Here is a 21,884-nt window from a genome sequence, read left to right on the forward strand (position 1 = left end):
GGGATGGACGTCGCTGTGGAGGGGGGGAGCGAGGGGCCCGCCCGGAGCGCTGTCCAGAGACTTCTCTCATGCGCCAATCACGACCGGCAGTGGCATGAATAAGTGGAACCAGGGTGATCCTGACCCCACCAAGCAGAACCAGTCAGGTCTCTGCTGACTGACACCACAACGCCAACGCCGACCGAGAACATGACATGAGCAGCAGGTCCAATTCGTGCACTTGCCCAACCAAAGTCACTATCGTCTCTCTGTGGCACCATCAGCAGCCTTCATCCCGCCATCTGGGCAGTCAACTGATGCCATGCCGGTGCTGAAAGATAGAAGGCAAGAATGAGAAAGAAGACCAAGTCAAGCTTTCACTGCTCTCGACATTCCAGATGCTACCATGCCTACCACCCGGGGTGGGGATCACTCGACGAACGGCTTTGCACATGCGGGATACACCAAGTCCAAAGCTTTCGGTACATTAGATGTCGGTGTACCTACGGCCTGCAGAGCAGCACCTACTGCAGACAGATCCTCACCGCAGGGTCCTCCGAGTGTCTGGCCGCGGTAAGCAGGGACCTGAGCCTGCGAGCCTCCAAGACCAACGAATCCACTACGCTCAACACCTATCCGTCTCCTTCAACCCGCTAGCGCCACGGGCTGGAACCTTGGATTTCTGCTGCGTCCGCTCTTGGGCTGATTCGCAGCCCGGAATTCCTCCCGTTTCTGGAGGCCCCCCCCCCCCCCCCCCCCCCAACATTCACCAACCTCGTTCCAGCCGCCGGTGCGTCTTTCCGTCTCGCTGCACGGCCGTGGCGTGAAGTCGCCTCTCAGCATCACGCGTCTAAGCTTCCCAGAGCCGGTTCCACCTGGCGCGCAGCGGTATCCATCTGAAATTCACCGATAGTGACAGGAACTTGACACCGGTTGCCCGGCTCAGGTAAATCCACTCGAAACTGTCGGGAAACGGGCTGACTCGTTACGGGTGCCTTGGCGAGTCGTTTCTGTCTCCTCTTCCAAGGTTTCCGCTGACGAAGAGCAGGAAAACGAGTCGCCGCAATGGAGCCCTTGTGAGCGATATTTCCTCTAGTCGACGTCGGCTTGGAGCATTGTTTCGACCCCACGGACAGGGTATGCGAACCGATTGTCGTCCATCGGAGGAGTCGCCTTTGGGGACCGACTCCCGCCCTCCTTAGCGCCTTCCGCATTCAACCAATCCTTGACGAGAAGAAGTTTCCCCTCCAAAAAGAAGCCGAATTCGAACTTTTCGGCGGGGCTGCCATTCCCACCTCCATTCGTTTCCCATTCTCTCGGTTCATCGACTCCCTCGCCACCGTCCTTTCTTTTGAACCCGGTTGCCATTGACAGGAGTTTCGCAAGGACGCAAGTGGTGCACATCACCAGTCAGCCGCCGCCACTCGGTCTCTCTAACCGCAGATGGAAGGTCCAGCTCGTCCAACTCTCTTCGTCTGAAGCTGTGCCGAAGCTGACATCCGTCGCTTTGAACCTGCGCACAATGTTCCGTTCCGAGCATCTTCAGGTCTCAAAACCCAGATCGATATCTGAAAACCAGTAGGACATTCTGTTACCGCTTTTCCATGCAACGCCCGTGGTCCTGTCATGGCCTAGCTTCCGCTAGCACCTCCATTTACGGGCTTGCTATGTCGGCTGACGCTGCTCACGCCGAAAATCGGGGATCTGGTACTACCTTTGAGAGCGTCAGGCGATCAGGCACAACAGATAAGGATGCAGCAAGCGGTGAGCCACGCGACACTTCCTTGAGAGCGTCTTGACTGGCGAATCGCAAATGATGGCTTGTGGTTCTAAATGCGAATGGCCGGTTGCCAGTACAGTGACCTGTTCACGAATTGCGAAATGCAACCGACCGTCTCTTGGCTCATACCAAACCGAATGATCTTGTGGTCTCTTGTCTCATTTTCAGTCATCAGAGTGAAAGATCAAGAGAGAATTTTGATGTTCAGATCTACTCTCGGAAAAGTCAGCTAACAAGTGTCGACTTGTGCGCACGACCAAACATCCGTTAATTGCCACGGCATAGTCTGATGGCTCGCTAATCGCAAAGTCCGACGCCCCAAAACCTTTAATCAGCCTCCACGATGTGGTAACGCCGGAGGCTGGCACCTCGGAGCAAAGCTGCGGAGCACTCTGTTTTCCACGTGCCATCCGGACATCTGGAATTCATGACGATAAGATAAGGGACTGTCAAAGCGGTCCAGACCCGGCCACTGCTGAGTTGCGTGCGCATCAACGGGTCACAGCAGAGTCCGCTCAAACCCATGGCAATATGTCGAGCAAGTAAGCCCAGCTCGCTGATTCGGGTTCACACTTTCCCGGAAGCTCGCAAAGCTGCTGCCGATGATGAAGAACGAGAAGCGTCTCCGGGAATTTCTGCAGGTTTTGAGATGCGGCACAGCAGCCATTGCTCCTTGTCAAGTCAAATGCGGGGTTAGCCTAAGAGCGTGAACAAGCGCCAGTATCGCCAAAAAAACCCTTGGACGAGTCGTTGAGACACGGACCATCGACTGACTGTCCAGTGTGCCCTGTGTTGCCGGTTGCAGTTATCCAGGTAAACGGGAAGATGGGGGCGGGTTGCCCGACCCGGGTATAATTAGGTTCGTTTCTGAGCAATTTCACTCAGAAGCAAATAGACCCTCGGAACTCAGCCTGTCAGAAGCTTCTGAATGTCCAACTGCGCGCGCCGCGGCCAATCCCAGCTCTTGGTCAACTGTCACAAAGCAAGATGAGCGAGAGCTTGAGGGTGTCCTGGCTGAGAAGGCTGAGAAGCAGAGCAAGTGAGTAAGTGAGTAAGTAGACCGGTGCGGTGCGTGATCCTCTAGTCGTCGAGGAGATGATTTTCACCCTCGTCACAGACTCGCAACACGCTCCACACTGCCCACCCGCCAATCCTTTGCATCCTGCTTCCTCAAACAGACATGGCTCTGCCCTCCCTGATGGTTTTGATAATGGCGGATCTCACAGCATGCATCGGCAGCCGCACAGAGCCCTAGTTTGCATCTAGGAGAGTTCGGATCAACGGGCTTGGCAAACCCTTCATACTTGCGGACCGAGCAACCTCTTGTTGGTTGGGTTGCGGCAGTGAAGGTGGTAGAGTTGTGTTGTCATTAGGATGGAGGTTGATGTGCAGGGGTCTGCCCCGTCTGAGGTGGTTGGCTGGACGGTCGATGGAATGTTTGTTTTGCCGTGGATGCCGTGCAGCGGCAACGATAAACTTCGTTTCGAGTGTTGGTTATCTGGGTTCCCAGAGTCGCACCTAGGCTAAGAAGGATGGCATTGCATTGCCCAAGAGCCTCGGAATGATGTTGCTCAGAGATTGGCGGCGATCTGCGGCTTCAGACAGCATGTCTCCGGGCTTGGCTGCGGCACTGTGACGTATCGGGCCCCGGGAGAGGGAGATTGGCGCCGTTGGACGGACATGGACGAGTCGGATCCACCGACGGCGGTCACAAGCGATGCTTCAGCTGAGAATAGCCCAGCACAGAGAGAAGTGAGGTGAGCCCAGAAGCTGGGACTGCTTCACGTGTTGCACAGCGTAAGGCATGTTATTGTTGGGTTGGGGACAGCAACACCGATGGATGCTTTCAGTGGACTTGCTCCCTAGCGAGCCCCCACTTCGCATCCATCTCAGGGCGAGCACTGCATGATATGCCCCCCAATCAGTGTTGCATCTTGTCTCCGGCCCTGTAAGTAGGTCGAGGCCGGCGTGGAACTGATGCTGTGCGCCCACCAGAAACTGCTGCGATGTGCGGGTTTTTGGAGGGGGGTTTGGTTTCCTGCGGAAGGAAAGAATGGAAGGGTTTTGCGAGGCAGCTGGACACACCACACACCACACAAGCACACACACAAGGTGGAGGGAGGAGCAATGAACGGATGCATCTCAAAATTTTCGATCAACAGCGCAAAGAGTGGATTTCACTTTTTTCCCCTTCCTTGCCCTCCCTCGTCACCCTCTTTTTCCCTACATTTGTCCCCTCTCCCACGCGCCAAAACACCTCACCTCTCCTCTCCTCTCGCAGCCTCTCAGAGCAAGAAAGTGACACTGCACTGCACTTGAACTTCCGTCCCGTGTCCTCCGACCACGATCCGACGCCGCGCCGCAGCCTTCGTCCGTGACTTGACGCCCGCTGTTACCTCAAGCTCCAGACTCGCTGTTTGGGCCTGACTTGATCAGGGGACAGAAACTACCCAGCTCACACTGTCGAGGCGCCCCTCTCTTTCAGACAAGCATCTGCGGCAACATAGTGGCGCTGAACCGTCCTGGGTCCCCGGCTCCCTTACCTCACTGCCCGTCTTAGGTCATCTTTCAACACACCTCACTCTACGACACTCCTTCCAAGACTGCTCACAGACACACGTGGTGGTTTACGGCGTGTAGAACCAGCCACTCATCTGCACGCACGCATTGCTCACTCACTCGCTCTTCCTAACGCGCTTTTCAACGGCAAACCGAGCGCGCAACGAGAGCATAGAGGGAGAGTGAAAACAAGAAAAGCCTTGGTCGAACTCGAGAGCGCGCAAACAGCTGGTTCCGGCATTAGCATCGGCACTGACTGACATTGGCATTCGCACTGGCTCTAGCATTGGCCATTGGCATTGGTCCTGGGCTCTCTCTGGAGTGGCACTAGCACGGTAACGACTCACGTTCCCTTTCCTGGTCCTTCGGTGAATTGGGGCGGTCCAAATCCAGATCCAGATCCAGAAGCAGACGGGGTGCTGTCATCTGCTGTTTCTGCTACAGCTCCTGCTGCGCTGCTCTGCTTGCTGTTTCTGCAGGCTTCTGCACGCAGCTTCTCCTCGACCCAAATTTCCGCCTATTCGTCGTCGGATCATTCCATCGATCCTTCCCTTCCCACACTGCCTTGCCTCGCCTTGCCTCGCCTTGCCTCGCCTTGCCTCGCCTTGCCTTGCCTTGCCTTGTCGTAAAGGTCGGACCACCAAGAGCAGGAAGAGAGAGAGAAAGACGAACGGTGAGAGAAGCAAAAGACATTCTTTACAAGCCGGGGCGCTCAACAGCGAAACTCTCTCTTACTCATCCCTGTGGCAAACCTTACCCGCCAACCAACCTGGTCGCCTACCACCTAACCCAAGACCTCACCTTACCTGGCTGACCTTACCTACCTACCTTGCCTTGTCTGTTGCTGAACCTCGTCCTGGGCAGTTCCGTTTGTACCTTAGCTGCGACAGCCACCGTCGTACCGCTCTTCGCAGCCCAGCACTCCAACCACTGTCCAACAGCACCTCCTCCGCTCTCTCTCACGCACACGTCTAAAGAGCAGACCGACGACCCCGATCGATACCTGCCAGACAGACCGACCTTTGCTGTGTGTCTCGACCCCGCCGAATCCGAACCTGCATCGTCGAATCCGCCTCCTGCCCGCATTTATCCCTCCATCTTCCCCGAGTTGAATTTGCCATTTCTTTTTCAATTATGCTACAGACGCATGGGGGACCTCACGACAATGGTACGTGTTGCAGCCTCGCAAGTCCGCATCCAGGCCCAAAGCTGGACCAAGAATATCTCCGACCTGACCAAGACTTCCACCTGTTGCAGGCACCGACACACACCATGAAGAGCCACGCGGAAGGAGCAGAGTGCCGACGACACAGCTTCAACTCCCAAAGAACCGAAGTACCGGAAATCTCGCCGTCGTAAACGATCAAACGGGCCGCGGCCGAATGCGCTTTTCCTTCGATTCCAGCTCTGTCGCCGAGGGCGAACCGATGCCTCCAAGGTGGGTTCATTCGTACTTGGGAATATCCGGTCTGTCTTTTTTGGTGTGGTAGAGGGGCGAAGCGCGCGATCACCACGGTGAATCACTCGTCGTGTTGAACCGCCAAAGTACCGAGTACACTTTGTGGCCCTTGCGAACCTCTGACGCGCGAACCCTCGCGAGGGCGCATCCAGGCCTGGGAGATCTCGAATGAGCGAGTCCAAGTGGCTCGTTCAATGCGATTTCCATCGTTTCATGCGCCGACTGAAAGAGCTGGCAATGTACAAATTTGCAGGAATATCCAAAGGCCGTCGGCCTGATGGACGTCACGGGTGCTAGTGTACCACTCGAGCTGTCACGGTGGCGGTTACACGATCACATGGCATCCCACAATCAGGCAAGGCATCGTGTCGCTGACAAGCCCTGCATAGCCACAGGTCCTCTATTGTAACAGACCACGACCATGGACTTGGTCTATCCGGATTGCGTCGAATTCGACAACAGCCCTCTTCCCGAGCCCCGACTATACCGTCATCGTCGAACCCCGCCTCTAGAAGCTCATCCATCGGTCTATCGAGATCAACCTCTATGACAACCCTGATGGCAAACGCTCCAGGCATGTCTTTCAGCTCGCACCCATCGTCGCCAAACTTTTCCGAAGATCTCTCCCGCTTTCCCTCCGAATCGTTACACTCGTTCTCCTTCGCCCACCAATCAGAAGAATATATCCACAACCGCCAAAATGTTTTGAAGAGATCTATAGAATTTATGAAAGACAGAATTGGGTGGTCCGTCTCGTCTTCAGATGTTGCACTTGCGAGTGCTCAGGCGCGAGCAGCGGGCGATGTCGAAACACAAAACATGCTCGATCTGCTGGCAAGGGCACAACTCGTCGGTGCAGGCAACCTCCCCACCAACGATCAAGCCCTCATCGGGCCTCTCACCGGACCTGCCCAAGTTTCCGGAGAGAACTTGTTCGAAGCAAACTTCATCCCACGAACCTCGAGCCCAGAGCCTTTTCACTCACCTTGCGAATCCCCAACCACGACACAACCAAAGCCGTTTTTCCCAGGAAGGGAGGAGTCACCGCAGAAGAAGCAAGAAGAGAAGCCGAAACAAACGTCAGGCGATGCAGAATCAGAAAGCTCAAGCAGGACCCCGACGAACGAGAGCGGTACAACAACAAAGACATCTCCACCACCATCTCGTAGGCTGAGTCTGAAGCGCACGTTGACGGACACCCTCCCGATCTCGGTTCACCAGCAGTTGATAGAGACAATGGCGCAGCCATACCTAGCGGCTCACGAAGCACTCGCATCCCCGACGACAGCTCACCCTCTATCTGCAGGCAATATGCCAAGCGCCTTAGGTCCGGCTGTACATGGGCATTCGACAAGATGGGTTCCTGCAGCACAAGCAATTTTCACGACAGAGTCCAAACCTCCATGGACAATCATCGCCGCCAACGATCTAGCTTGCCTGGTTTTCGGAGTCACAAAAGCTGAAGTCAGGAAAATGGGTATTCTGGAAGTCGTCCAAGAAGAGAGAAGAGCTTGGTTGGAGAAGAAATTGCTGCAAATGGAGCCCGAAGAGAGCCTAAACCACGAGGCTGAAGATGTTCCAGTACCTTCTCCTCCACCGGCATCTTCAACATCACTACTGGGTGGCCGCGGCGGCATAACGGCCCAATTGCTGAGCAAGCCCAATTCAAGATCGCAGCCCCCGAAAACCGTTCAACGCAAGGCACAAACCGTTCACAGCGGAGATCCTAATCCGCCAAAACTCAGAGGAAGCTCACGGCATCAGAGCAGTAGATCCAGAGGTGTTTTGCTGTGTGGTGACGTGGTTCCAATCCAAAAGCGAAACGGTGCGACGGGCTCCGCAAGTTTGTGGGTAAAGGAGAAGCGGGTTGGTTTGATCTGGGTCCTCGAGGAAATCCATGAAGACGTGGCCAATATCGAGCTCGACGACGAAGGTATCGTTCAGAAGATTTCGGGTGCTACGGCACCGATATGGGGCTATGAGTCCCTCAGGCCTGGGGTGGACGTCGGCAAGCTGATCCCGCGCATTCCCCGCCAAGGCATTGACCCTCGCACTGGTGAGGTTGACTTTGCCCAGATTGCGAGGCGCAAGTTTTTCACATGTCCAAACCCGGCCAAAGTCAACATTCCTTGTACGGTTGAGCAGGTACGCGGCAAGACTGAGCTGAGAGTCTCGAGCTTCCCGCACATTGCAGGGATCATCGTCGTTGACCCAGAGAACCTCAAAATTCAAAGCTCGAATTCCGTGTTCTGCGGAGCTCTGTTTGGGTTCGAAAAGCCCGACGGCATGCCCATTGACTCGCTCATTCCGAATTTTCAAAAGATACTCCATATTCTGACGGAGGAAGATGGCGTTGAGCTCCAAGATGGGATTGTTGTACCTGAGCACAGCTTCCGACGGGCATCGGCCATTTTGGGCCTGCGAGAAAACCGCCCAGATGCTGCCGCAACGTTTTTGCGCCCGGATGGGTTGCCGGGAAAACATAGGGACGGTTCTGAACTCAAGATCGACGTCCAAATGAGAGTTGTCAGAAGTGCAAAGCAATCCACGGTGATCCAGGAGACGGTGATTGAGGATGAGGATGAAGATAAGGGCGGAGATCAGCAAGACGACACATTCGCCATTACTCATTCGGAGGTCGTGTTCGCCCTTTGGATTACCTACTCCAGGCACATGCACGCCAGCAGATCAACTCTCGGCGTGACGTCGGCATCAGCCTCTGGAACGACAACTCCCTTACATCAGCCGTCGCCCGGACAGACGCCCGCACACACGCCACTCGAGATTAGTTCGGATTCCGACGAGCCCAAGTCGAAGGAACCGTCAACTGCTTCCGCCATCACCAAGCAGCTCAAGGAAGTCGCAATGACGGCGGCCGCGAAGCTGACTGGTGCACATCGATCCCCGGAAAAGAAGCAGCAAGAGAAGCCGTCCGTCCCGCAAGTCGTCGAGCCCTCTCACAAGAAGACAATTGATGATTTCCAGATCATCGAGGACATGGGACAGGGTGCATATGGTCAAGTCAAGCTGGCGAAGTACAAAACGACACAAAAGAAGGTAGTTTTGAAATACGTCACCAAGCGGCGCATTCTCGTGGATACGTGGACGAGAGATCGCAAGCTGGGCACAGTGCCTTTGGAAATTCACGTTCTTGACTACCTGCGACGGCCCGATCTCAAACATCCGAACATTGTCGACATGGAGGACTTCTTCGAGGACGATGTCAACTACTACATCGAGATGGCTCCGCATGGTCTGCCGGGAATGGATCTCTTCGATTACATCGAGCTTCGCAGCAACATGGAAGAGGCCGAGTGCCGCAGCATGTTCGTTCAGGTCGCAAAGGCTATTGGCCATCTTCACACGAAGGCGCTGGTAGTACACAGAGATATCAAGGACGAGAACGTCATTTTGGACGGCGAGGGCAACATCAAGCTGATTGACTTTGGGAGTGCGGCGTATATCAAGAACGGGCCCTTTGACGTGTTCGTGGGCACGATTGGTAAGAGCAGTCAGATCTATTTCTCGTGGATGTACTAACGCAAACATAGATTACGCTGCGCCGGAAGTCCTCGCGGGCAAGCCATACGGCGGCAAGGAACAAGATGTATGGGCACTGGGAATTCTGCTGTATACGATCATCTACAAGGAGAATCCGTTTTACAGCATCGACGAAATCATGGATCGCGACCTCCGCGTGCCGTGGACGATGAGCGACGAGAGCATAGACCTGGTGCGGTGCATGCTAAACCGGGATGTGGAGGCGCGATACGACATCAACCAAGTACTCGCCCATCCCTGGTGCCGGGAAGTTGACGCCGAGTAACTGACTCGATGGTTTATGGTTGACGATGGAATGAGGAGTGGGGGTGAATGGTATAGGCCTGCGGAGGGCATGAAACAATTTGGTCAAGATACCCAAGAGCAATCTTGAACAGCACGGCCGGGTTCACCAGACCGGCCGGTTGTGCTTAGAGAGAGCCATTTGACGCAAGCAAGAGACTTTTTTCTTTTCTTTTCCTTCGTTTGAATGTGATGAATTCGGGATGGAAGAGGGGTCAAGGGATGTACGGCGTGATGGCCGGCGGAGGAAAACGACGAGACTCGGGAGAGACGGACAATCGGGGTGCACTTTGTACTGTGTTTGCATGGAGCTAGGTGGCATTTCAGCGAAGACAAGACACTTGATAGAAAGAATCACAACTTTGGCAAACGGGATGGTGGGGGGGCCGGCGTAGCTTGTAGGGAACATAAAATATGGAATATATTTTTCTGAAAACTTTGTTCTGGTCGTGTTGACGATGCTCGTTGGACATGGGTCTGAAGGACTGTGGGCCTTCGGCTTCGAAGCCGAGTCCGGGGTCATTGGAGCCCCGCTCCGGTCCCGGGAAGGGTTCCGGCCCTCTGGATGCAATGTTGAGATGAAAGGACTTTTGGTCCGATCAGAAACGCCTCCGGCCTTTGCACCTTTTGTGCGTTGTGAGTGTGCGCCATAGGTCACAGCCAGGTTATAAAGACGTCGAAGCAGCAGGGTGGAAATCGAAAACTGCGCGGTGCAAAGATGGGGAGATGGGGAAGGAGGGCGACCAATGTTTGTGCCCTTTCCTATGAAGGCTTGGATGCTGGGTGGTACTCTGAGCTGGGCATGCTAGGGGAGAGGCAAGAGAAGGGGTCTGTGTTATTTGAGGTTTGTAAATTAGTGCTTGTCAGTTATTTATACGTCTTTGAATATGGTGGAGATGCGGGTGACGGAGAGGAGGGGCTTGTTTTGGACTGGACCTCATGCCTTGGGTGAGGCTGCATCCTAAGGCACGCACTCTTCAGTGTTGATATCAAGGTGCTAATCATTTGTATGCCAGGAATACACCTGAATTATTGGTTGCTTGAGGAGATCAATAGTCTATCCTACAAGAAGCCTTTTTAAATTGATGCCTCTGGCGGGGATGCTGATGTCAGGTAATATGGTTCGTGAGCAGCTATGAGAGGAACCTTTAAGCACTCAAACAATCGTATAATCGTTCAGATACGCACAATCTCCTCGGAACTTTCCTTCCCTTGGGCCGCAATGAGATGGGTCGAGTGAATGTAGAAACATCTTTTTGAATGAACAGAAGTGTTTGCAGTGTACAAGCATGTTGAATAGCTGTCTTTGTGGAAAGGAATCTCGCCAGCTCACAAAAGCTTACAGCTAGCAGATTATTTACGTAATTAATACTCTGGAGATTGTAACAGAGGTGATGAGAGGCAGGCCGTGAGACGTTGTAATATGCCAGCGCAAGACTCTAATGGACTTACATCGGGGGCCGTAGGGAACAAAGACATCGTGTATCGCCCCAAGGACCAGTGCCTCATTTCTAGCCATCTTCTCTGGTTTGCACATGGTTTTCTGTTTTCTCGGGAAGGAAAAAAAATATTGTGTGATTGGCGCACGATACATGTAGCAGTGGTCCGCGTCCGCGAACGTGGTGGTGCGGGCAATGGTCTCCTCCGATAGCTTCACGCTTCGCAATGCTTGCCGTTACGTTCATTATGCATATTAAATAAATACCGTTACTTAAAACATGGCCAATACTGACAAGCAATGGGAGCCCATGGTATTGCTACTGATGATAGTATTAGCGAGAGCTCACTCTGGCAGTGTTTCAAGAAGAGAAGTGCATTATAGAGCTAACTATCCATATGGGCGTATAGTAAGCTGCCTCGAGGTTTAGTTCCTGTTTATACTTGAATGATGACTCTAAAAGAGATGGAGATACTCTACAAGAAGGAAGGGATGACGCGATAATATGATAGTTCTTAGTATTGAAGAGATGCAGACCGCTTCAGAGGGGTTAACAATACATGTTAGGTTAAATGTTCAAGAAAAGTGGGCTCTCACGCAGTCATGTCCTGCGCAAAATTGATCCCTTCCACCCTTAAAAGCATATTTATAGGGTATATCTCTTCAAGGTGATACTGTGAAGCTCTAAATATGGCTGAAAGAGAGCACATGCTTGTGCTGGTGACGCGGCGGCTGAACCACCGACGCATTTCTACGATATGCCAGCTTATCGTCCGCAAAACCTGGTAGATCAGACTTTCTATACAATCCGTAGTTGAGTATGTCGAAAAGGTCTCTGGGCACATTGAATCCTTTGAACTCCAGGAGGTGATGGAAGCCTCTGCACTGACGACTTTGAGTAGGATTGAACGGGGCTTTGACCGCAGGACGCCCGCTTATGAGAAAGCAGTCATCATCTCAAGCCAGAAGCTGCGAAATTGAAGTATTCTGGCGAATACTACAGAAGAGAGTAGGACGGACAGCGAGGGCGCAAGTGAGGAGGCTTTCCCAAAGTTGCAATCTTCAATGAAGCTGAGAGCATCGTCTCGCATCCTAGGTAGGCGAGAACGTTCCGTTTACCAAAAATGCAGGACTGGCTCGATGACATAAACATCACCTGTGATTCCAGCAACTTGATCCAATTGGACGCTTTTATACATGTATGCTCGGTTGTACGCGGGAAGGGCCAAGACAGCCCTTTAAGCCAGTTCTTGGATGCATCATACCAGCCCGAGGTCTCCTTGCTTCGTACTTGCACCGTCGATCTCGGCGTCCTTTGTCCTTTTCGCTGTGTCTCAACCAACTTGTGATACCCTCGTCCTCTCGATCTGGAAAATGATAGAAACCAGGACGGCATTGAGACCTTTATTTCATCGCTGCCACGTTGCAGCAGCAGTCCCACGGTGCCCGAATCCGTTTGCCTTTGCAAGAGACTTGGCATGCGGTGCGTACAAATAGGCCGCAGAACACTCGAAGTTTGCCTGCTTCCTCATCGAACTCGGACTGCGTGTCTGCCAAGATCTCCACAAGACGAAAGCACAATCTTTCAAATCAACCCGGCCCCGAGATCTGTCTGTCGTTTCCAACATACCTCCCCTAACACCATGAGGCTCCTCCTCCACCCAGCAATCCTCCTCCTCCTCGCCACCCTGACATCCCTCACCTCCGCCTCCTCTGCCAAATGCTCCCGCTGGAAAGACGGCATTCCCATTACCAAAAACTTCGTCATCCCCATGTACCGCCGCTATTCCATCGAGGTCAGCGGTATGGACGAGGGCGAAGACGTGCCGGCGCTCTGCGGCACGCTCTGGAAGGAGCTGAAGCAGTTTAAGGGCAGCTGCGTCGTCTCCGTTGACAAGCCGACGTGCGAGGCCAACGGCCCCACGGCGCTCCAGTGGTCTTTCAGCGTGGGGCTGGGGTGTAATAAGGGGATGGTGCATGCGGCGTGGTGGGATTCTACGAAGAACCGGCTGGGGAAGATTGAGTGTTGGAACGCTTGAGAGGATGTGGTGGTTGTCGTGATGGGCTGTACATATACTGGCCTGCGGCTTCCCTATTGTTTTGAACCTGAGGACTGCGTTTGGGGTTTCGCTTGCCACCAGACATAATCTAGGATTGACTGACCAGCTGACGAGGTCAACTCGCTCATAATCTGCCGCTGGCTGCAACCTCGTTTCTCCCACACAAGGCGTGTATATTCGATAAACAACTAACTCTTGTACTGAGTCGTGAGTATCTCGTAATGGTATCTCTATATACTGCAGGGTACGCCGAATGATGCGGTGTCAGGGGCCAGCTGGTTGGGGACAATTCTTCCAGTCCTCGATGAAAACCGATGCTGAGAGAAGACTGCATATTTGATAAGACGACCCCAAGAATGGCAATGGCAGTCTGGAGCAATCAGTAATGCGTGTTATGATAGAGTCAATTGACGGACGTAACATTTCTTTTGAGTGTTCGGGCAAGATCTAGTAACTTTTTGATGGGAATATACAAGTTCCCTTTTTGTTTCCGTGGACCATCCTCGGCATAAACCCCCTCGAATTCCAAAATTCCCAGAGACAGTTCAATCTAATGGGAGATCAAGTCCCCCACAGGAAGCAACAGCTTAAACGCTGAGCTGCGCGGTGCCAGACTTGTTGATGTAGTCTGCGTAAGGGGCAAGAGCCTTCTGGATGGGACCGCCAGGGCCAACATACCGCTCGACGATAGTTCCGGAGCGTCCGGTGTACAGAGCGGGGTCCAAAATGTTGTCCAGCTCTGCGTGGACAGGCGCAAAGTACGGGGTCGCCCGGATACGCTCGATCAGGTCGTTGGCGCCTCCCTCCTTCTTGACGACGTCGCTGGCCTGGTGGGACAGAACACGGATCTCCTCGTGTGCGTCCTGGCGAGAGCCGCCCTTAGCCACCAGCTTCATGATAATGTTCTCTGGCGATGGACGTTAGCACTCGCCCAGATCCTGGGGAACCCGATGGACAGGAAAAATGGCTGTAACATGGAAGCTGCGTTGGTAGAATCAGGGCCATTGAACGATATACGTTCGAGTCGGACGGGTTGAGGTTGATCCTTCGTTGGCGTTTGAAGTGTCGTCATTGCCGATAACGTGTTGTTTCCGGAGCGGTTTCTAGCGGAAAACAAACTCAACCGAACCAAAGTTATACCTTCTAATGGCCCTGATTCTACTAGTTTTAGCAGGACCTTTGCAGGACCTTTGTGTTTCTTATTGCGGCTCATGTCATAGGCATTCAGAGTCGAGTTAGGCCTTGCATATCCTAATCACACGGCGAGCTCTAAGTGAACACTGTCGTATCGCGAGATCATGCTGAAAACAAGAGATGACGGCCTCAAAAGACTGTATGGCCATTTTTCCTGTCCAAAGGATGATGGAATGAGGAAAAGACTTACCGGTGGCCATGAACGGAAGCTCGTCCATCACTCGGGCGTGGATACGCTTAGGGTAGACAACCTTTGATTTTGTGAATAAATTGTTCAGATGGTAGAAGGGGAAGACTTACCAAGCCAGAGGTCACGTTGTCCAGTCCCAAAAGGATGGCGTCGGCAAGGAGGAACATCTGGATTTGTTAGTTTCAGGAGTTCCAAAGCTGAGTGAGTGATCGAACCTCTGGGATATCAATTCGCCTGATGGCAGAGTCATCGAGGGTACGTTCGAACCACTACACCGTAAGTCAGAAATATGTAGTCCAGCGATGCTTCGATGCTTACCTGATCCGCAAAAGTATCCGCGAAGTTGACGGGCAATGAACGAAGTTTCCTTCCCAAAGAGCAAATACGCTCGCTCTAAAACTCGTTAGCATTTATTGGTATGACATGAAGGCGGGCGGGAGAGGGGAGGGGTTTTCGGCTCAGAATTGTTTTTGACGATTCCAGGCAAATGAATTAAACTACGTACTCTCATGGGGTTTCTCTTGTCTATATTCAATTCAGCTTCAGTTCATATATCAAGGCTCTTTTGCGACAATGAAAGTATGTGGTTTTCTCTTTTTTGTTGTAAAAGGGGTTGGATCGGGGATGAGAAGTGAAACTTACAAGCCATGGCGCTTGATCCGATCTGGTCCTTCTCGAAAGGCCTAATCGAACGTTAGGAAATCTATCCAATAGGATCGCTTCATCTTGATAACTCACTCCTCGATCTCCTTCTGCGTAGCGAGGTGACGCAGGTCGTTGGTGATGTGCATCGCGGTGGCACCAAGGCCAGCAATGGCGTTGGACACATCCAAATCGACCTTACGGCTGTAAGTCTGGACTGAGATGTCGTAGACACCTGTTTCGAAGCCAGCCAGCTCGCACAGGCGCTCATTCAGCTTGTCAATCTTCTCTCCGTCGCCGTGGTAGACCTCCATGAAAGAAGCCTGAGTGCCGGTGGTACCCATCGCACCACGGAAACGCAGTTCCTTGCGCTGAGTCTCAATGTTCTTCAAGTCCCTGGCCTAGAATACTGTCAGCACGGTGCAATCAACTTTGGCAGGGCACTAACCAGGTCCTGAATCCACTGAGTAGCGCGACGGCCAACGGTGACTAAGAGATGATGGTCAGCCTTTTGGTTTTTAAGCAACGCTGACGATTTTCATGCGCCCCCAAATATTGATTGAGGGACATCTGAAAATAGCCTGTCCTGAAGCGTGCAAGAAGAGGAAATAAACGCACTCAGCTGGGCGGGCTGGTAGTGGGTGTAGCCGAGGGTGGGGAGACTGCGATTCATCAGAAAAGGTGCCCAGTATTAGGGGCCTGGCGGTGTCCTCACTCCTTGTGCTCGAGAGCAAACTTAGAAAGGTTGTCGATCACCTTGGCCAGCTTGGGCAGCAGCAAGTCCATGGCATCTCTCATCAGAATCAACTCGGCATTGTCAGTGACATAGCCTAGTTTATCTGGTTAGCCATATCCTTAAGAGGGCTATGTGAGAGAATGTTTACATGAAGTTGCTCCGTAATGGATGATTGGGGCAGCCGCAGGAGCGACTTGCCCAAAGGCATGGACGTCTAAGTCGTGTCAGTCATATGGCCTTGAGACTGGGAAATGTCTGCCGTAATGAACTCACGGGCCATCTACGGATTGTCAGTAACTCTCGGATGATTTGGCATTCGGATAACATACAACATCGTGACGGCGTCTCTTCTCCTCAACAGCGGCCACCTGAAAGTCCTCGTCCGTGACAGTCAGATGCTCTTCCATCTGCTTCAACGCCTCGTCTGTGATGCCCTCAACGCCAGTCTCCTTCTCGGCTTGGGCAAGGAAAAGCTTAAATAATTCGTCAACAGAATTTACCGTAATTTGAGAGACTTCTACCCACCCATAACTTGCGCCAGGTCGAGTGTCTGGATCTCGCTCCGAAGAGCGTTTTCATCTCGGGGCTGGCATATCTGCCGTCGAGCGGGGTTGCGTACGTGTCGAAGCCCATCTTTTTCTTGTTTGTGGCGGCTGTACTCAAAAGCTGGAAGATGAGTTTGTGAAGACGCAAAATTGAAGACTTGAGTCAACCCGAAGTTTTCCGTTCAAAAAAAAAGCTGTCTGAGTTACCAGTGAGGTGACCCCGCCATCTGCCACACTGACCCCGCGGTGCTGTTTTCGGCAGGCGGTCAGAAAACCCCAAGTGCCCCGGCAGCCCACTTCAGCAAGCCGACCGGTGACCCCTGCCGGTCGGGTCCTCTTACCTCATCTTGGGAAGCACGAATCAAGGTACATCGGCTTGGCCCAAGCTTCAGCCAACTCTTGTTTAGTTCCTCTCCAGCCACCATCGACCAACTAACTACATTCCACTTCATCATCAGTCGAAGCCTGTCGTTGTAGCTCTTTGAGTGCTGAAGCTTGATCTGGGATGTGCGTCCCATCGCTTCTCATCTCTTGTAGTCAACAGAACTCCTGGTTCAGGGGGTAATCAGTGCACGATGAGAGCCTTCGATGAGACCCAGTGAGTGCGCGTCGCATCATCACAACAGCCCTGACATCATCCTCACCGACTAATCCAATACACAGGACCCGATGGGCCGAGACGTTGAAGTATGCAGGCATTCTGCCTGATTTACAGCGCGCAGTAAAATACAATGGCTCATCGAGTCCGTGTGTCTCGGGTTGTAGGTCTGTTTGCTGGAAGGTCAGTGTGAACTGAGTGCAGCCCGTCGTCTCATGCCACTGCGAGCTGACCAGCGCACACACCCAGGCTTTCCTGCTTTTTCAGACTGCAGAAGTTGCAGAGTGGGCACAACACATTTCCGAATCCCGTGATTACTACTCTCGACAGCGCGACCATTTCTTGAAGTTCATAAAGCATCCCGAAGAGCTTGCCAAAGTGGCTGTTGATCCTCTGACCGATGATCCGAAGGTCAGCATCCCGGCGTTATTATTATCATATGCCGACATGCTCACCTCCCCTCCCAGTCCCCTTGGAACACCGTTCGCCAGGACGAGATTATTCGAGCAGAAATCGCGCAGGACGTTCGTCGCCTCCCAGACGAGCCATTTTATCATGAAGAACGAATCCAAACGATGATCGTTGATGCGCTATTCGTGTACTGCAAATTGCATCCGAACAGCGGTGGCTACCGTCAGGGCATGCATGAGCTTTTTGCGCCCATTGCATATGTCGTCAACCAAGATACGCTGGACCGCGAAAGCCTCTCTTCGAGTGGTGCCACGGCAGATGAGACAATGCTCACAGTGCTTGATTCGTCCTACATCGAGCATGACACCTTTGCGATGTTCTCAAAGATCATGGAGAAAGCGAAGGCGTTTTACGAAGTTAAGGATTCCATTTCTAGAGCAGCACTGGCATCCGCCTCCAAGGATCGGGCTGAAACCTCGGCCATCGTCGAGAAGAGCAAGTACATCCACGAGGTTTGCTTGGCAAAGGTCGATCCTGAGCTGGCAAACCATCTCAAAGATATTGAAATCCTGCCACAGATCTTTCTTATGTAAGTGCTTCAGGCTAGAATTTTCTGTCACTCCTCCTAACACAGGTCTCAGTCGTTGGATCCGCCTTCTATTTGGGCGCGAGTTCCCATTTGATCAGTGCCTCGTACTCTGGGATACCATGTTTGCCGTCGACCCGTCGCTAAACTTGATTGATCTTATTTGCGTTGCTATGCTTATTAGGATCCGCTGGAGTTGTGAGTCTTTTGACACCTGCAGTGATTTCTCAATTAACACCCCCCAGTGCTCGAAGCAGACTACTCTGTTTGTTTACAGTTGCTCTTGAAATACCCAGCCCCTGAAGCTCCCCATGGCCCACACACGTTCGTGGACGATGCAGTGTATCTCAGAACGCATCTTAATATGTCAGGTGGCGCGTCACTTATCTTGAAATACACGCGGAAGATGCCGAGCTCAACACCGACGCCATCGGCTGGTAGCTCACGGCCATCGACGCCGATGGGTCAGGCATTCTCCTCGTTCAGGCACCGCAACAAGGGAGCCCACTCCCCAATACCGTCCCCAGGCAGGTTTATCCAACAGCAAGGCGGTGTGGAGGCTCTGTTTCAAGGTGCCGCCAAAAACATGCTCGAAAGGAGCGAGAAGCTCGGCATTAACCAGGCCGTTCGGGATGCCATGGGCGAAATCAAAAGAAACATGCAAGGTCTCAACGACGTGCGCTACTCGCCTCGTGTGGCGAGGCAGCTGCTCAACGACGAGACGGCGGCCCAGGCAGTGGCCGCATTGGAGAGAAGAAATAGACTATTGGCCAACATGCTAGACGAGACGGTTTCTAGCCTGAGATCTCTGGCTACATCTAATCTGGATAACAAGGTTAAGACCCTAGAACTTGTCGAAGTCGCCGCCGCGAAGGTCCAGTTCGTTAAGGTGTACTTGGAGGATTCCACTATCGAGGTTCCGGATCTGGAGAGTATCGCAAGCCCAACATCCGAGGATACCAAAGAAGAGGTCCCGATGGACATCGGACCAGACGACAGCGCCGTGCTTGGTGGAATGCCCGCCCCTGAAAATGTCGCAAATGGCATTTCAACTTTGTCGCTTCAAGAAGACAGGGAGCCGAAATCTTCGGATAAGCAACCGATTCAGCCTGATGCAATGGAGATCACCGAAGACAGCCTTCCTACTCAGCCATCGGAGGCGCCATCAGTGTCGGTATCGAGTCCGGCATCTGGCACTCCCTCACCGAAGGTCCAACGGCCTCAACCGCCCATCCCAACACGATCAACTCTCGCACAGTCTTCGTTCTCTTGGATGCTCGAGCCGGACCAGTCGGCGCACTCAGCAACGCCGCCGCAGCTACCCAAGGCTACTTCAGGAGGTAATCACAAGAAGCGGCCCTCTCAAAATATCAGCAGAGAGCGCAACGCATTTCTCTTTGGCGAGGTCGTTGCCGAGTCAGAGGACCAGAGCAAGCCGGTCAAGTCGGACGATATTTTTGGACTACAGCCGATGGGCAAGTCGAAGTCCCCTTTTGCATGAAGTACGCATTGCAGATTTAGATTCACATAACGATTACGAGGTCAATACGGAACGCTGTAGCGGCATGGTTATGATGAGGTTACGACGCGTTGCATTATTTCTTAGAAGGCTTGCAGTCTACACAGCATAATGCTATGGTAATGATCATCGTCTCTCTGCTCTACGGGTCCAATGCATTATGTTGGAACAAATGGCAGGTTCTATCGATGCTGTGCCGCATATATTGATACTGTGCTTCACCTGTCTCTGCTACCTGAGCATTCGGGGCCTCTTTCCATGCTCGCTCTCAGGATTTCGACGGGCACCAGGCCGATCTTTCCTTCCCCTGTCTAGTGACAATCAGACGATGTCGAGGTAGGAGCCAACTTGTTGGAGCCGGGTGCCAGGAAGGTACGTTGCCTGTGGCTACCTATGCATCAGTGTCCAGAGTTCCACATTCGTCACCGTTTACTGACAACTTCACATCGTGGAACCAACAGTGGACAATTTGTGCGCGCAAACCTCGCTTGGTGCTCCCTGTTGCGACACACTTCTCATTCGCCTCAAAGGACCTCTGGAAATCCACATCTCATCAATTGGGCCCTCAGCCAAGATCTGAATGGACAGTAGCTGCATTGCCTCCTACGTGCCCCGTTCCACACCACACCGAAAGCAACAAGATCTGCCCACTGCCACGATTCCATATCCTCGGGCTCGGGGGCGGTGTCGCCTCGTCCTACGGCGCACACGCACGCCAAATCCAACAAGCCCTGAAGACATCAACATCGTCAAGCCAACTGATCCTTCGAGAATGCTTCCATGCGGGCTTGACAACAATCACCAACGCGCATTCAGCAACGCCACCACACGCGAGAGCCCAAGCCATTGACGCTAATCAAGGAAAACACACAGTCCAAAGCGGCCGGATCACCAACCAGGAACCAACAACCACTTCCTCGACAACCCTTGCTCGAGTGGAGACGACCAAAGAAATTCAACCTCTCTCAACCCTGTCAGCGGTAGCAAACACGCAGCAGAACCATCCGTCTTCATCGTCACCAACAACAAGCGTATCCACCCTTCTTCATGAATCCGTCAAACCATGCAACCCCAATTTGAATTCTACAACTACAGGGGTTGCTTGTAACTCAGCAAAGACACTCGGAAAACACCCTGTCCAGGGGTTCGTCGTCCTCGACCCGAAGTCCCGACTCTAACAAGCTTGGCAACCCCCAAGATTGACTCTGTGCTGCTTGACAAACTTGCGGCACACACCTTGAAGAGAACGCATCCCAATCCAACGGCAAGTTATCTGTCTATGTCTGGCCTGTGGCACCACACCCCAACTCCCTGAAAACCCCATACCCAAGGATTCGTCACATGGCCTCCCGATTTCATCAAGAGCAATCTACTTGGCTGAAAAAGGCAAGCAAACAAGCAAACAATTCAGCAGCTTTGGCCATCTTGCAAACTGCCACACGCCCCTCGGTGCCCCCGGCAGTACAAGTCCTTCATGCTCTCAACGGTCTGTCACTTCTGAACCGACGCCACCAACGGTCAGGCAGTTCCGACAGTCTGGTTCGTAACATCCTTTGGACACCATGACAGGTGCAAACACGAGAACCAATCCTCGCATCCCCACAGTGGCAATCATCGTCAGAATTCTTCATCTCTTCATCACCACTGCATCACATCCCTTCGTTAGCTTGCCTGCCCCAGTATGGTGCCCCTGGAATATTCGACAACAATAGGGCATCCGGTGAAAGCCCATGTTCCTGCGTCGAGGAAACAAGCCACCACACATCGCTCATCCTCATCTCTTGTCTTCTCGTCCAGCCGCTAGTTTGCCCAACACACGCCCCTGCTGACCGAAGAATGCCATGTCAGCCCCTCCCCCAACACCAACGCCAACGCCGTGCGTCTACAGGCGCTGCCCACATCATCCAATGCCTGCCCAGCCTCACGGCCTCACCACACAGCCCTGATCTCCTGGAGACCTGTCCTGCTTCACGCCCCGGCACCATCAAGTCCGAACCTGCACCCCAAACCAAGCAATGGCCAACTCATCCCACATACACATCTCTCCCCAAGCCACCCAACCGCCCTCCACGACTAGGCCACGGCCGTATGAAGAAGATGCTATTCATGCTTGCCCGAGCGCCTTGTGCCAGGCGGTTACACAGCAGTACTGCACCGAACTTGCTGATGGGGGAGGAATTCCGCCCAGCATGCAGGGGTCGAGACACGACAGCCGTCAAAAGACAGGTGTTTGCCTCGCCCCGTTCTGCCTTATTCCCTCCTATTCCCCAAATAATCTTCTTTCCAACGTGGCCCCAAACCCCCTGATCCCAGACATCCTCTCCCAGTTTCAGTGCCTTATTGTC

General features: G+C 53.0%; 4 protein-coding genes across 4 annotated transcripts; 3 read left to right on the top strand and 1 right to left on the bottom strand.

Annotated features, from left to right (window-relative positions):
• Positions 1–7,250: 7,250 nt before the first annotated feature.
• ppk6 (Serine/threonine-protein kinase ppk6) lies at positions 7,251–9,603 on the top strand (the record flags this gene model as incomplete). Its single annotated transcript, XM_036638518.1, has 2 exons — positions 7,251–9,279; positions 9,329–9,603. 2 exons carry the CDS (start codon positions 7,251–7,253, stop codon positions 9,601–9,603), a joined length of 2,304 nt encoding a protein of 767 aa, XP_036495529.1.
• Positions 9,604–12,701: 3,098 nt separating this feature from the next.
• On the top strand, positions 12,702–13,097 carry CGCS363_v006670 (uncharacterized protein; the record flags this gene model as incomplete). Its single annotated transcript, XM_036638519.1, has 1 exon — positions 12,702–13,097. One exon carries the CDS (start codon positions 12,702–12,704, stop codon positions 13,095–13,097), a length of 396 nt encoding a protein of 131 aa, XP_036496382.1.
• A 608-nt stretch (positions 13,098–13,705) lies between these two features.
• ADE13 (Adenylosuccinate lyase) lies at positions 13,706–16,513 on the bottom strand (the record flags this gene model as incomplete). Its single annotated transcript, XM_036638520.1, has 15 exons — positions 13,706–14,025; positions 14,503–14,563; positions 14,613–14,669; positions 14,718–14,771; positions 14,821–14,895; positions 15,008–15,027; positions 15,145–15,185; positions 15,241–15,545; positions 15,593–15,633; positions 15,763–15,806; positions 15,860–15,974; positions 16,029–16,094; positions 16,154–16,160; positions 16,210–16,353; positions 16,406–16,513. The coding sequence occupies 15 exons, from the start codon at positions 16,511–16,513 to the stop codon at positions 13,706–13,708; spliced, it is 1,458 nt and encodes a 485-aa protein (XP_036496381.1).
• A 487-nt stretch (positions 16,514–17,000) lies between these two features.
• TBC1D5 (TBC1 domain family member 5) lies at positions 17,001–19,521 on the top strand (the record flags this gene model as incomplete). Its single annotated transcript, XM_036638521.1, has 6 exons — positions 17,001–17,023; positions 17,089–17,146; positions 17,273–17,434; positions 17,491–18,023; positions 18,076–18,218; positions 18,266–19,521. 6 exons carry the CDS (start codon positions 17,001–17,003, stop codon positions 19,519–19,521), a joined length of 2,175 nt encoding a protein of 724 aa, XP_036496380.1.
• Positions 19,522–21,884: the final 2,363 nt, after the last annotated feature.

The sequence above is a fragment of the Colletotrichum siamense genome (genome assembly GCF_013390195.1).
Source record: "Colletotrichum siamense strain Cg363 chromosome Unknown KSG_Cg363_contig04, whole genome shotgun sequence".
In the NCBI taxonomy this organism is placed as follows: domain Eukaryota; kingdom Fungi; phylum Ascomycota; class Sordariomycetes; order Glomerellales; family Glomerellaceae; genus Colletotrichum; species Colletotrichum siamense.